Below are 12,353 nucleotides of genomic sequence, written 5' to 3'. Positions count from 1 at the left end.
TAAAGCATTTTGAAGAGTGCAGTTCAGTAGTAGCATTAAGTGCATTTACGTTGCGCCATCACCACCATCCACCTGCACACCTTGCCATCCGCCCGGTGGAGGCTCACCGCGTGCGGCACGTCGGCCTGGTCCCTGTTTAAGGCGGACGCACAGGCGGTTGCGTGGACAGACCCCGTCCGTGGAGCCAGTCATTCATTCCTGGCCACTTCGTTGTTCACCTTTTGGCTGTTACGAACAAGGCTGCTGTGACCATGGGTACAGCCCCCGTGTGAGTCCCGTGGGAGCACGCCAGTAGGGTGTGACATGAACGCTGTGTGTTCGCTGTGAACTGGATGTTGGTGAGGTGGTGCCTGCGTTCGAGCGGGTGTGGCCACGTGGGGACCCCGCAGCGTTGTCTGTGCCGATTCTTCTGTGATTGGCAGGAAGTTAGGCTTCCACCGCGTCACCAGCAGAGTCTGAGGAGCCAAATCGAATCTCGGTGCCCTTTGCATTTGGCGTGATCGCTGTCTGAACTGCCGGGCAGGATGCTGGCGGTGCGCGTGCTCCCTCACGCTTTCCTCCCCATCCCCGTCTCGCTCGGGGCGGACAGCTTACTTTAGGCCGGAAAACGCTTGCACGCTCACTCACGTCGTGGCAACCGCCGCTGGGCTCTGTTTCAGTCGTGGCCCAGCTACGAGGACATCTACCGGAAGATGATTGAGGTCGCCACCTTCCTGGACCTGCCCCGCTTCCCGGCCATCACGGAAGACTGCTACCTCCACCCCAACATCCTGTGTCGGAAATACCTGATGGAGGTCAACCTGCCCGGTAAGAAAGGGTGTCTGTGGTGAGGAAGCTTCTAGAACCCTGGGGAGCACCATGGCGCGTCCTCGCAGGTCCCAGACCAGCAGAGCCTCCTGGCGGGGCCGTCGCAACACAAAGCTTCACTTCACAGTCCTTCTAAGGCGGCGGCTCTCCACCTTCCTGACGCCGCGGCCCTTTAACACAGCTCCTCATGTGGTGGGGACCCCCAACCGTAACATTATCTTCGCTGCTACTTCCTAACTGTAATTTGGCTGCTGTTAGGAATCGTCATGTAAATATCTGTGTTTCCCGAAGGTCTTAGGCTCTACAGCAGCGGTTCTCAACCTGTGGGTCGCGACCTGTGGCTTGAGAACGGCTAGCAGGGTCGCCTAAGACCATCGGAAGACACAGATATTTACATGACGATTCCTAACAGTAGCCAAATTACAGTTAGGAAGTAGCAGCGAAGATAACGTTACGGTTGGGGGTCCCCACCACATGAGGAGCTGTGTTAAAGGGCCGCGGCGTCAGGAAGGTGGAGAGCCGCTGCTCTAAGGCATCTCAGAGCCCTGACGAGCGACGGGCTGCTCAGAGGGGGGCGCTCTGCCGGGTGCGGCTGTGCCGAGAGCGCACAGCGGATTTCACAGTCCGTTTGCTGCGCAGGTAACGGGGCAGATGCTTCCGGCGTGTGATCCCCGGCCCGGTGCCCCCCAAGCAGCCAGCCCTTCTTCATTGGCAGGAAGCAGGATTATCACACGATGAACTCTGATTTTTAAAAGCCCCAGAAGCTAAGTTTTATTAGAAGACATGTCTTTGGTTTGGAAACCTAATGCTATTTCCAGTCCCTAAAACAAATGGTGATCAAAGTGCCTGGAGCCCGTGAGCTCGGGGTGGGGGGGTGGGGGGGTGGGGAGCGGGGCAGCGACGCCAGGACGTAGAGCCGCGTAGACTCGCTCACCGTGCGCGGCCCAGGCTGCCCCACGGAGTCCGTTCTTGAATTTCTGGCTGAACTAGAAATGTGAGAAGCTCAGGACTTTGGTTTTTAGGAGAAAATGTGAACATGGGGTGACTGTACTATTGCTTAGATTATCAAAATTGTGACTGAATATATTTTTAAAAGAAAAGGAAAAGAGATATATGAGAAAGACAGCATGTGAAACTGTATTTTAATTATAATTTAAATATAATTAGTAACATATACACAAATATAAACATTAAGTCTGTAATTTTAAAATATTTTTAAAAGAACAAAAATAATTTAAGCTTTTTGTGTTACAATAAAATGTTTGTGATACAATAAAAAAGTGAAATGACCCAAATCACAAAATTATATAGAACGTCACCACAGCTACATAAAATGAGAGTATTCATAAAAACATTAGGAGTGAAATGCCAACTGTAAGTGCTATTTCTAAGTTCTGGCTATGCGTTTTTCCTTCCTTCTGCCTTCCTGTGTCTTACGAGTGTCCCATATTGGGGTGGTATTGCTTCATGGTGGGGGGAACCACAAACAGATGGCCTACAAATTAACACGTGCTATCCCTGCACCTGGGTTAGAGTCTGAACTGTGACCCTGGTTTGCACACCACCCATAAGACTGCAGGGAGACTCTGGGATGTCGGCGGCCCTCTGGCGGGTTCCCAGAAAGCGGGGCGCCGTTGTCAGCACGCTGCCCGCCAGTGCCCTCCCCAGAGCCTGCCCGTGGGACCGCGTGGTCTCCGGGGCAGCAGGGAGGTGTCCTCGAGCGACACACACCCTTGCTGAGTCAGCACTGGCGCTGGCGGCTCTGAATGAGCTCCAAACCCACTTTCTGGTCTTGTTCCTCGTCCCGGGCGGGGTGCCCGCTCCGGAGGCGTGCTGGCAGCTTTCACCGGCATGTGTGTATTTTGTGGGAACTTGCGCGTTTCCCGTGCTCCCCCGTGCAGCACCTCAGTAACAGATGAGAGCCGGCAGGCGGCAGAGGACACACTGGCCCCCAATCTGCACGTCCCAGAGCCGGTGTCCGCCACATTGCGCTCCGGGTCAGAGCCCGCACGCCTCCGTTTCCCCTGCTCTTCCTTTCCCATCGATTCTTCCAGTTTCTCTTTTAATCTTCACCCAAGGATATTTGTTTCCCATTGATTTTCAGAGAGAGTGGAAAGGAGGAGGGGAGGATGAGAAACACGGATGTGAGAGAGACACGTCAAATGGTTGCCTCCTGCATGCGCCCCAGCCCAGGGCTGGGCACTGAACCTGCGATCGGGCACGCGCCCTTGACCTGGAATCGGACCTGAGACCCTTTGGCCCACACACAGGCTGACGCTCCAGCCCTGAGCCATGCTGGCCAGGGCCCGTTTGCTTTTTTATTACTCTCTACTTTTGGCGTAAGGAAAGCAGTTCGAGACATTAATTTAAAATAAATAGTTTTCAAGAAATGTCATTCTTTATAATAATAATAATAATAATAATAATAACAACAACAACAATAATAATAAGATGGTTCCCACTTCTAAATTATGTGGGAAGAGACTATGCCTCAATAACCCAAGCTGCGCCCTGACCGGGCATCAAACCGTGACCTCCTGGCCACAGGTCAACGTTCAACCACCGAGCCACGCCGGCGGGGCAGCACCGTGTCTGAAGATAAAGCTTGTCGCCTGGACATACATGCTGGTTTTATGTTACTTCCTATCTCACTGCTCTTTATCCACAGACGAGATGTACGATTTCACCTGCCAGGTGGTACAGATGGCTGGCATCGGAGAGGTGGACTTCCTGACGTTCGATCCCATCGCCCGACAGGCAAGGGCTGTGAAGTACGATGTGCAGGCGGTGGCCGTCATTGTGGTGGTGCTGAAGCTGCTCTTCCTGTTGGATGACCGTGTAGAGTGGTGAGTGACAGCTGTCTCGGGGACGCGGCGCTGTTCGGCCTCGTGCAGAGTGAAGGAGGCCGTGCGCGCTCCGTGGAGAGCGGCGCCTCGGCGGTTCTGGGCGGCGACCAGCAGCAGCGCGCCCTCCTGACGCCGTAGTGACGCGGCTGGTGGTCAGGGGCCATCCTGACTTCATACCTGTGTGTGTGTAGTGTGTTTTATTTCTAGTTTTTGGGTAGATACACATTTCTCATGTTCCACTGGCTTCACAAGTCCTGGAGAACCCTCCCCCTCCGCCTGCATGCCTGTGGGCTCCGGCCGTGCGTCTCGGATCCTTTGGGAAGTCAAGGAGCTGTAAAATGGGCCCCTCCCAGAGGCCGCATGTGGGGTGTCCTTCTCCCCGTGTCAGCGAGGGCTTCGCCGTCCGTTTCGAGGACTGCTTGTACTAGTCTTTCCGCAGGTTCACAATTTCACTCTGCGGATAAGTGACTTCTAAATCAACTGACGTGTCTGTTGGTGTCTCCAGGTCTTTGTCTGCGATCGCTGAGACACATAACGAAGAGAACAAAGAAGGTACTTACTTGTTTTATCCATCCAATTCAAAGATCGGCGGTGGGTAAAAGATCAGTAAATGGAGGGAAGAACCTTTGGAACTGTACTTGTACAGATGCATGTGGATAAGTGGTACCTTGTACCGGGACTCGGTTCACATAGTTACCTGGTTATAGCTCTCCTGCTGTGTGCAAAGGCCAGCTTGCTCTTCTGTTCCTGCGTCTGCTCACCAGCCACGCCCGGCTGTGAGCCTCGGGCCGTGTTGTGAGTGTGCGTCTGTTCCGATGCCTTCAGCCTTTGCTCACACTGGTTCTCCTCCCTGAACTGCTCTTCCCTTCTCCCCTCCGGCCCCCCGGCCCCCCGGCAAGTCCATCTGCACTCTTCAGGCGCACCTAACACCTTCTCCCCTCACCTGCGCCCCATCACCTTTTCCAAGTCAGGACTCATCGCTCCTGCCACAGCTGCTGCCGTCCCAACTTCTATGAGATGTGTAGCACATTGAACTACAGCCAGTGGACTGAGTATGTCTGTCCCTAATAGAGTGTCCGTATTTGTCAAGCGCGTGGAAGCCTGTTTGACATACAATCGGTACTGTGTACACCACAGGCAGACAAGCAGAGGGGAGCGGCTAGAGGGCGGGGCCATCCCCTTGCTACTGTTATGTGTCTGTGCTGCCTCCATGGTGACTGGCCGAAGAGACTCAGTAACATGTGATAAATACGTGAACTCTTACACGCAGTTCCAGTTTCTCAGCGTCCTCACTAGGGTTCATGTATGTTGTCCTTTCTGAATTCTCCGTTTCATTGAGGAAAGCTGACAAGTAAGACATTGAAAGTGTACATTTGTGCTTTGATGCACGTCCATGTCAAAGGCTTCCTGCCGACCAGTCAGCTAACACACTCATTCCCGCACGTATGTAACTTTGGTGTGTGTGTGTACATTTAAGTTTAACTTTCTTAGCACATTTCAACTATACTATACAGTGTTACCAACTGCAGCCACTGCTTTTCTATCGGATCCGCAGACCCTGTTCATCTTAGACCTGGAAGTTTGTACCTGTGACCACCCTGTCCCGACTCCCCACCCCCAGCCCTGGCACCACGTTTCTACTCTTCCGACGAGTTTGACTCTTTTTAGATTCCACATGCATGGTCATTGGTGTGTGTGTGATTGCCAGAGCACATGCAAGTACTTGGCTCAGCGACTGCCTCACGTTGGCCCTGCACAGAGTGAAGGGTGGGCAGGCCGGCTCCTGGCGCCCTCCCGGCTGCAGGGCCGCCCTCGCTGTGGAGCTGCGTGGAGCAGGCAGAGCACTCAGACCGGTTACCTCCTCTGCCCCTGCACCTGAGCTGTCAGCGGGCAGGGTCGTCTCCATTCTTCCGCTCTGCTGCCCACCGTCCCTCCGCGTCATCAGTGAACTTGCCCTTCGAGAAGCTGTGGCTTGCTTAGGTCAGAGGGCCCGGTGCTCTGTTGATCGCTGCCATGTCCCTCTGTCTGTAGCTCTTGGCTAGCTGCCACCCCTCGGTGGCTGTGTGGCCTTGGCTCTGCTGGATGGAGTGACGGCTAGGCCAGTTGAAAGAACTTTAATAGACGTGGAGGGAGACGATCTCATTAGAGAACACGGAAAAGCTGGACTTACACAGCCCGCTTCCTCCTCTTGGCAGCCCGCCTTCCTCTGACTCCCTCACTCGGACCCTCTTTCTGCTTTCCTTCACTTTATCCCCCTGCTCTTCCCATCCCCCAGGTGGAGTGGATAGGGAGCGATGGGGGCTGGGCTGGGCTCCACGCAGCTCCAACGGCTCTAACCTTGACATCTGGAACACACGCCAGCTGTGCGGCGCGGCCCGCTTCCCCGCCTACCCGGAAGCCCTGGGTTGGAATTGGGGTAGGAAGAACGGGAGTGGGAGCTGGTGAACCGGAAGTCTGGATTCAGCTGCTGTAGTGCTAGTCCACACATGTGTTGGCCATCAGTCCCTTCCTCATGTGGCCTCAGACATGTGGAGCTGTGTGTTAGGCACGGCGCGGGGCACGGGGCGCTGGTGCTGGGCTGGGAGGAAGAGGCCTGGTAGGCAGAGGAAACAAAATACGTCTGTGTTCTCAGGAGGTGGTAGTCCAGTCTAGGAGAAACAGACACACAAAGGCAGTTTCCACATCTTCTGGTTGGGCTCTGACATCAGCAGAGACTCAGACGAGGAGTGACTGTTGCCAGGACTTGAATAGAGTCCAGAAAATTGACCCCATCCGTAACTTCCAAGAGCTATGGTATAGCTGTTTAGTTATGTCAGCGAAGGAAGATCCAGGTGAATAATGTGTGTTATTATAATGTGACTAATTTGATTATCATGGATTTTTTTTTTCAGATAAGCCATGTTTTGATTTCAGAAAATGGTACCAAGTTATGAAGAAATCTTTTGATGAGAAAAAACAAAAATGGGAGGAAGCCAGGGCAAAGTACGTCAACCTCCGCCAGTTTTAGCTTCACCTACTTCCTTCCAAGTCCGTCACTTTACCTTGGAAAGATGAAGTGTCATCAGTACGGACCCGTCAGCGTTGTGACGCTTCTGTTCTGGAAATATTAGCCGCTGTTTTCTAATAACTGTTTTCTTTCATTGGAATGTTCTCCTGAAATAGAGACCCTCCAAAACACACAGCCAAGGAAAGCGGAGGGGTCTCTCCTTCCGTCTGTCTCCCTGGCTTTGAACTCTCGTTCCGACGAGGGTCCCTGTGGTGAAGGGGGGAGCCCGCTGCGCTGGGCACCTGCCTCTGGGACAGCCCGCTCTGTGCCCGCGGCAGGTTACTTAACCCTCCGAGCCCTGGGATTGAGTTTGCTCGTAAACGTACCTTCCGTTTCTGCCTTTCTGTTCCTGATCGGCTTTTTTGGGTAGAAAATCCACAGACACTTCTTGAGTGTCTACTAGCCAGACACTTGGTCAGCACGGGGTAGGAGCGACTTCTCACCGGGGTGCGGGGTTACGGCCTGACCTTGACGGACTTCCTCACAGCAGCCCTGCGAGGGGGGGCAGACTTGGAGATGTTGAGTCCCTTGGTTTGATTCGTCCAGTCATTCTTCACCAAATACTTGAATGAGTCCTTACCACGTGCCATTCCCGTCAGCCCGGGGGACTCCGGAGGAGGGACGGGCTCTATCTTTGGAACTCCAGCATTTGTCGCATGTGACTCCTATGGTCATGCCTGGGAAGGGGCAGAGCCCGGCCCTCGAGCCAGTCCCTGCCTGTTGCCACGCTGCCTCAGAGTGAGAACGTGGCCCGAGCGCGAAGGAGGCAGATCTTATTTCTGCTGTAAATCGGGAAAACCGTCCACTTTAGGGAAGAACTCGAAATGGAGCCTGTTGCTCCTGCCTGGGCTGGCCACCCACCTGGGAGGGCCCACACGCCCTTGGTCTGTGCTCTGGAGGGGACCCTGTGTGTATTTGGGGAGCAATGCGGTACCTCCACTTTATAGCGGCACCGCCCTGGCTGGCTCCCTAGCTGCGGAGGGTGATCAGTGCAGGGGCTGGTAGGACTGTCGTGCTGGAACCCAGACCCCTTCTCCTCCTCCTCCTCCTCACCTTCCCCCCCCCCCCCCCAGGAGAGGCGTGACCTCAGGCATCAGAACCAGAACCACTACCTTCCCCCTCAGCACAGGGTCAGCTGGGCAAAGGCCAGGAGAACCCGTTGTTTCTTAGGTGGGTTCACTCTATGGGATAGGCAACGGGCACTTCCTGGCGAGGGACCCCTTCCACTCCTGTGTGCATTGGGAGCTTCGGGGCTGTGGCCCTGGCGCTGAAGTGGGTGAGGTCCGTTCCTCCTGCTCCAGCTGTGTTTCTGCCTCGCACAGGTTCATGTGGAAGAGCGAGAGGCCACTCTACCACTCGCCCATCGACAGATCAGTGGTGCAGAAACGAAGGGGTGAGTTGCCTTTTCTCTCATGAACGCCCAGCAGCAGCGTGGTGAGGGGAGCTCAGGGGCCTGGCTGGGCAAGTGAGAGCGCTCGACATTCTTTGGGACCCCAGGGCCACATCGCCCCCCCCCGCAGTGACCCCCCAGGAAGCTGCTTCCCCAAATAGCGGAGGCTCCCGCCAAATCTAAACACTCTTCCTATGGCTTCCAGAACTCTCTGTGTGGAGAACTGCCTTCAGGTTGTCTTATTCATAAAGGTGGTAAAATATGTGTGATAACATTCACCATCTCAGCCTTTTTCAGGAAGTCCCCCCACACCCTCACCCACTTTCAGGTTCCCCAATGTTACCGATGATGCATTTGTCATGCTAAGAAACCAACACTGGTGCACTGTTACCAAGTGAACTGCAGATTTTATTGGAATTAACATTACTTTTCTCTGATTCCTTCCCTTCCCCTCCGTTTCCAGAGATGGTGGTGAATCTACAAAAACAGTTCAGCACACTGGTTGACTCGGTACCAACGGCTGCAAAAAAAAGCCCTACCAGCTTTCAGTTCAACTGGACGGGAGAGGCCCCCGGTGGAGTCTGCTTCCACGGGCACAGCCTCCAGGGCCTCCTGTCCAAGAAAGGCCGGTCGCTGACGACCCTGAACGCGCTCTACTGGCTGAGTACACAGAGGTTCTGCAGAAGGTGGGTGGGCCCTCAGAAGGCCGAGGATGGGAAACGTGACACAATCTCTAGTTTGCCCCGGAGGAGTATTCTTTTCTAATTAAAAAAGTCACATACAGCCCGGCCAGCATGGCTCAGTGGTTGAGTGTAGACCTATGAACCAGGAGGTCATGGTTCGATTCCCGGTCAGGACACATGCCTGAGTTGTGGGCTCCATCCCTAGTAGGGGGCATGCAGGAGGCAGCCGATCAATGATTCTTTCTCATCATTGATGTTTCTCTCTCCCTCTCCCTCTCTGAAATCAATAAAAATATATTTAGCTCTAGCCGGTTTAGCTCAGTGGATAGAGCATCAACCTTCGGACTGAGGGGTCCCAGGTTTGATTCTAGTCAGGGGCACATGCCCGGGTTGCGGGCTCCATCCCTAGTGGGGGGGCATGCAGGAGGCAGCCAATCAATGATTCTCTCTCATCACAGATGTTTTTATCTCTCTCTCCCTCTCCTTTCTTCTTTGAAATAAATACAAATATATTTTAAAAAATAAAAATATTTTTTAAAAAACCATGTCCTTGGCTGAGGATTTAAATACACACACACACACACACACACACACACACACACACACACACACACACATATATATATATATATATATATATATTAAATATTTTTCTGTTGATTTCAGAGAGGAAGGGAGAGGGAAAGAGAGAAACATCAATGATGAGAGAGAATCATGGATCAGCTGCCTCCTGCACACCCCACACTGGGGATCAAGCCCACAACCCAAGCATGTGCCCTGACCGGAAATCGAACTGTGACTCCTGGTTCATAGATCCATGTTCAACTACTGAGCCGGGCTAAAAATATATATGTTTTTAAAGCAAAACCATAATACCATTAACCAGACATAAAATAAACTAATAATTCCTTCATATTATCACACATGCAGTCACTTTTTAGATTTTCCCGATTGTCGTGTGCTTTTTTAAATAACCCAGAATCCAAATGGGATCCATACCTTGCGTGTGGCCGAGATAGCCCTTAAGTGGTTTAGTTGGTAAATTCCTCCTTTATCTCCTGCTGTCCCGGTGCAATCTGCTGGTTGAGTAATGCAGGTCATGAGTTCGGCACAACTTCCCGCACCATGTAGATGGAGTCACGGTCCCGTGTCCCCGTATTGCCTGCCGCGGGCAGTTCGAGCTTGCGATTTGAATGAGAGATTTGGGGGTGGTTAGAGGTTTTGTCAGATGCAGGATCTGCTCCTGGAGAATAAGTGGCGTTGCTGTGGAGACTTCCTGTAACAGGCACAGGATTGGGGGCCACCTCATCAAGGCTGGTCTCTTATTTTGGGTGGGGGTGGGGGAGTATTTGCTTTCTCTTATTAGTTTTAAAAATGGGTCCAGAATCGCTGCCTTCTGCTTTGTTTGCCTTGATCACGGTAAGGAGTGGGGGACCCTGGGAAGGAGTGGCAGAGCCCTGGACCAGGAGCTGGAAGAGCTGCCTCCAGTCCCGCCGTGTCCCTGCCATGGTGGCCGGGGGCAGGGCCACAGCTCTTCCCTTTGTGAAATTGAGGCGTTTTACCAAATTGTTCTAAGTTTCCTTTCAACTCAGATGACTGTTTTAAGCCGAAACATATCTACTCGTTCAGTTATTTGGGAGACGTTCGAGGGGTAGATGCACGCATTCCCAGGTGGCCATTTAAAGATAACACCTTCCTTTGCTTCCTTCTAGCTATTGTAAACATGTGACAACCTACGAAGAGTCCAATTTCTCACTGAGTTACCAGTTTGTAATAAATCTCTTCTCCTTCCTGCTAAGAATAAAGGCCTACTTCCTCCACGAAGAAGTGAGCTTAATTGAAAAGAGACTTTTTAAGACAAAATACAGTAAAGCAAAAACGAAATCTTCAAGATCCAGCAAAGTGAGAAAATGAGGAGAGTGAATTAGAAACTTCCTAGGGAAAATATTTTAATAGTGACAGTAATGTCAAATTGTAATATAACAGTCCAGAGAAGTGTGGAAAATAGAATTTTTTGCCTATATATCCATACCTAGACATGCATAGTACATATATGTGTCGATTGTGCTTATAAAGTGTGTATAAGAGCGAGTTTATTTTTTTAATTACAAATATTTTTTGAGAAAATTAAAAAGCAATGTTATATAAACGGTATCCAGATATTTCTATTCATTGATTTTAGAGCTAAATTTGCCTTTTAAACTAGATCACTTCCTTATTCTTTATGTCCTAAAGTAAATCCCAGATGGATCAAAGATCAGAACATTCTCGTCTTTCCTAAGTGTTAGAGGAAAACAGGTCTGAAGGTTTCATGATCTTGGGACAGGGAAGGACTTCCTGAGCCTGAAACCAGAGGCAAAAGGCAAGCTTGGTCATGTGACTGCAGTCAAAGGCCAGCGGGAAACTGGAAAGAGAAATTGGTAGCACTGAAGGAATAATCTCCTGAACGGATCCGTGGTCCTCTTAAAGCACCAGCTCAGTGTCACGTCAGGCTGCGCAGGAGGGAGGAACAGATCGCTTTCTGAGAAAGGGAGCACGAAGCCCGAGACACAGGACGTGGCAGGAAGCGCAGCCTCCCTCCTGCTGGCGACACGCTCCCCGGCGCCGTGGCCTTTCAGGGCGGCTCAGGCGTGCTCGCCACTAGATCTTCGCTGATTCGAGTGGAATCCCTTTTATGAACAAATCTTATTTATCTTTTTAATTAAATTCCATGCCACTGCAGCGAAACAATTTTACCACTGAGGTGCGATTTCGCTGCTCTCCGACCCAGTCACGATCCTGAGTGGGAAGTTGGAGGCGTCTGGGGCTGCACGTGGAACGCAGAGATGCTTCGCGGGGAGAGAGTCGACATGTTTCAGGCCTCTCCGGTTCGTCAGCGCACAGCCATGCAAAGACGGCAGGACGTGCAGAGACTGAGTTCCGTCTCATGGGGTTAGTGGGCTTAGTATCAAATTCGGATCATCCGAACATCATGTGACACATTATTACGCACCCGTCTTGTACTGAACATTTCACCTGCTTTCTCATTTTTATATAGCTGGAGAAATCTGTCTACAACGGTAGCCATTAAAGGGTTAGGCACAGTAGGTTAAAACAAAAGCTTTAAATTTTTTTTAATTAAAAAATTAAATCAGTGAATGTACAATGAGAGTCTATTCCAGCCGTGGGCAAACTACGGCCCGCGGGCCGGATCCGGCTGTTCTATCCGGTTCTCTTGCTCTCCCCTCCGCTCCTTTACTTTGAATTTATATTAGTTCACACAAACACTCCATCCATGCTTTTGTTCCGGCCCTCCGGTCCAGTTTAAGAACCCATGGTGGCCCTCGAGTCAAAAAGTTTGCCCACCCCTGGTCTATTCCCATGAGAATACAGAACACTGGCCCCAAAACCTCATTAATGTGCTGGGGTATCTCATACGTTTGGAGCACAGTGTTGTTATGTGGGGGTTTCCCCCGCTGAGTCCTTGGGGAAAAGAAAGCAGGTTTCTTGAGGCAGTCTGAGGCTGTGTGTGAGACTTACATGCACGGGGCGTGCCTTCTCCCGGCCCGTTCTGGCTCCTGGCCCATCGGGTCAGTCAGCGT

At 51.9% G+C, this 12,353-nt stretch overlaps 1 protein-coding gene across 1 annotated transcript in view; it reads left to right on the top strand.

Moving 5' to 3' along the window:
- TAF1B (TATA-box binding protein associated factor, RNA polymerase I subunit B) overlaps nucleotides 1–11,913 on the top strand; it is a 40,119-nt gene extending 28,206 nt beyond the window's left edge. The window contains exons 9-15 of the mRNA XM_080686976.1: nucleotides 660–807; nucleotides 3,476–3,653; nucleotides 4,159–4,205; nucleotides 6,545–6,635; nucleotides 8,022–8,092; nucleotides 8,553–8,775; nucleotides 10,485–11,913. Of these exons, the coding sequence (XP_080543102.1) occupies nucleotides 660–807; nucleotides 3,476–3,653; nucleotides 4,159–4,205; nucleotides 6,545–6,635; nucleotides 8,022–8,092; nucleotides 8,553–8,775; nucleotides 10,485–10,686 (960 nt within the window). The 3' untranslated portion in view covers nucleotides 10,687–11,913. The remainder of the gene's footprint in view (nucleotides 1–659; nucleotides 808–3,475; nucleotides 3,654–4,158; nucleotides 4,206–6,544; nucleotides 6,636–8,021; nucleotides 8,093–8,552; nucleotides 8,776–10,484) is intronic.
- The last annotated feature ends 440 nt before the right edge of the window (nucleotides 11,914–12,353 follow it).

The sequence above is a fragment of the Plecotus auritus genome (assembly GCF_963455305.1).
Source record: "Plecotus auritus genome assembly, chromosome: 8".
Lineage (NCBI taxonomy): Eukaryota > Metazoa > Chordata > Mammalia > Chiroptera > Vespertilionidae > Plecotus > Plecotus auritus.
Note: the sequence above shows the minus strand (reverse complement) of the source record. Positions and strands in the feature narration are given on the sequence as shown.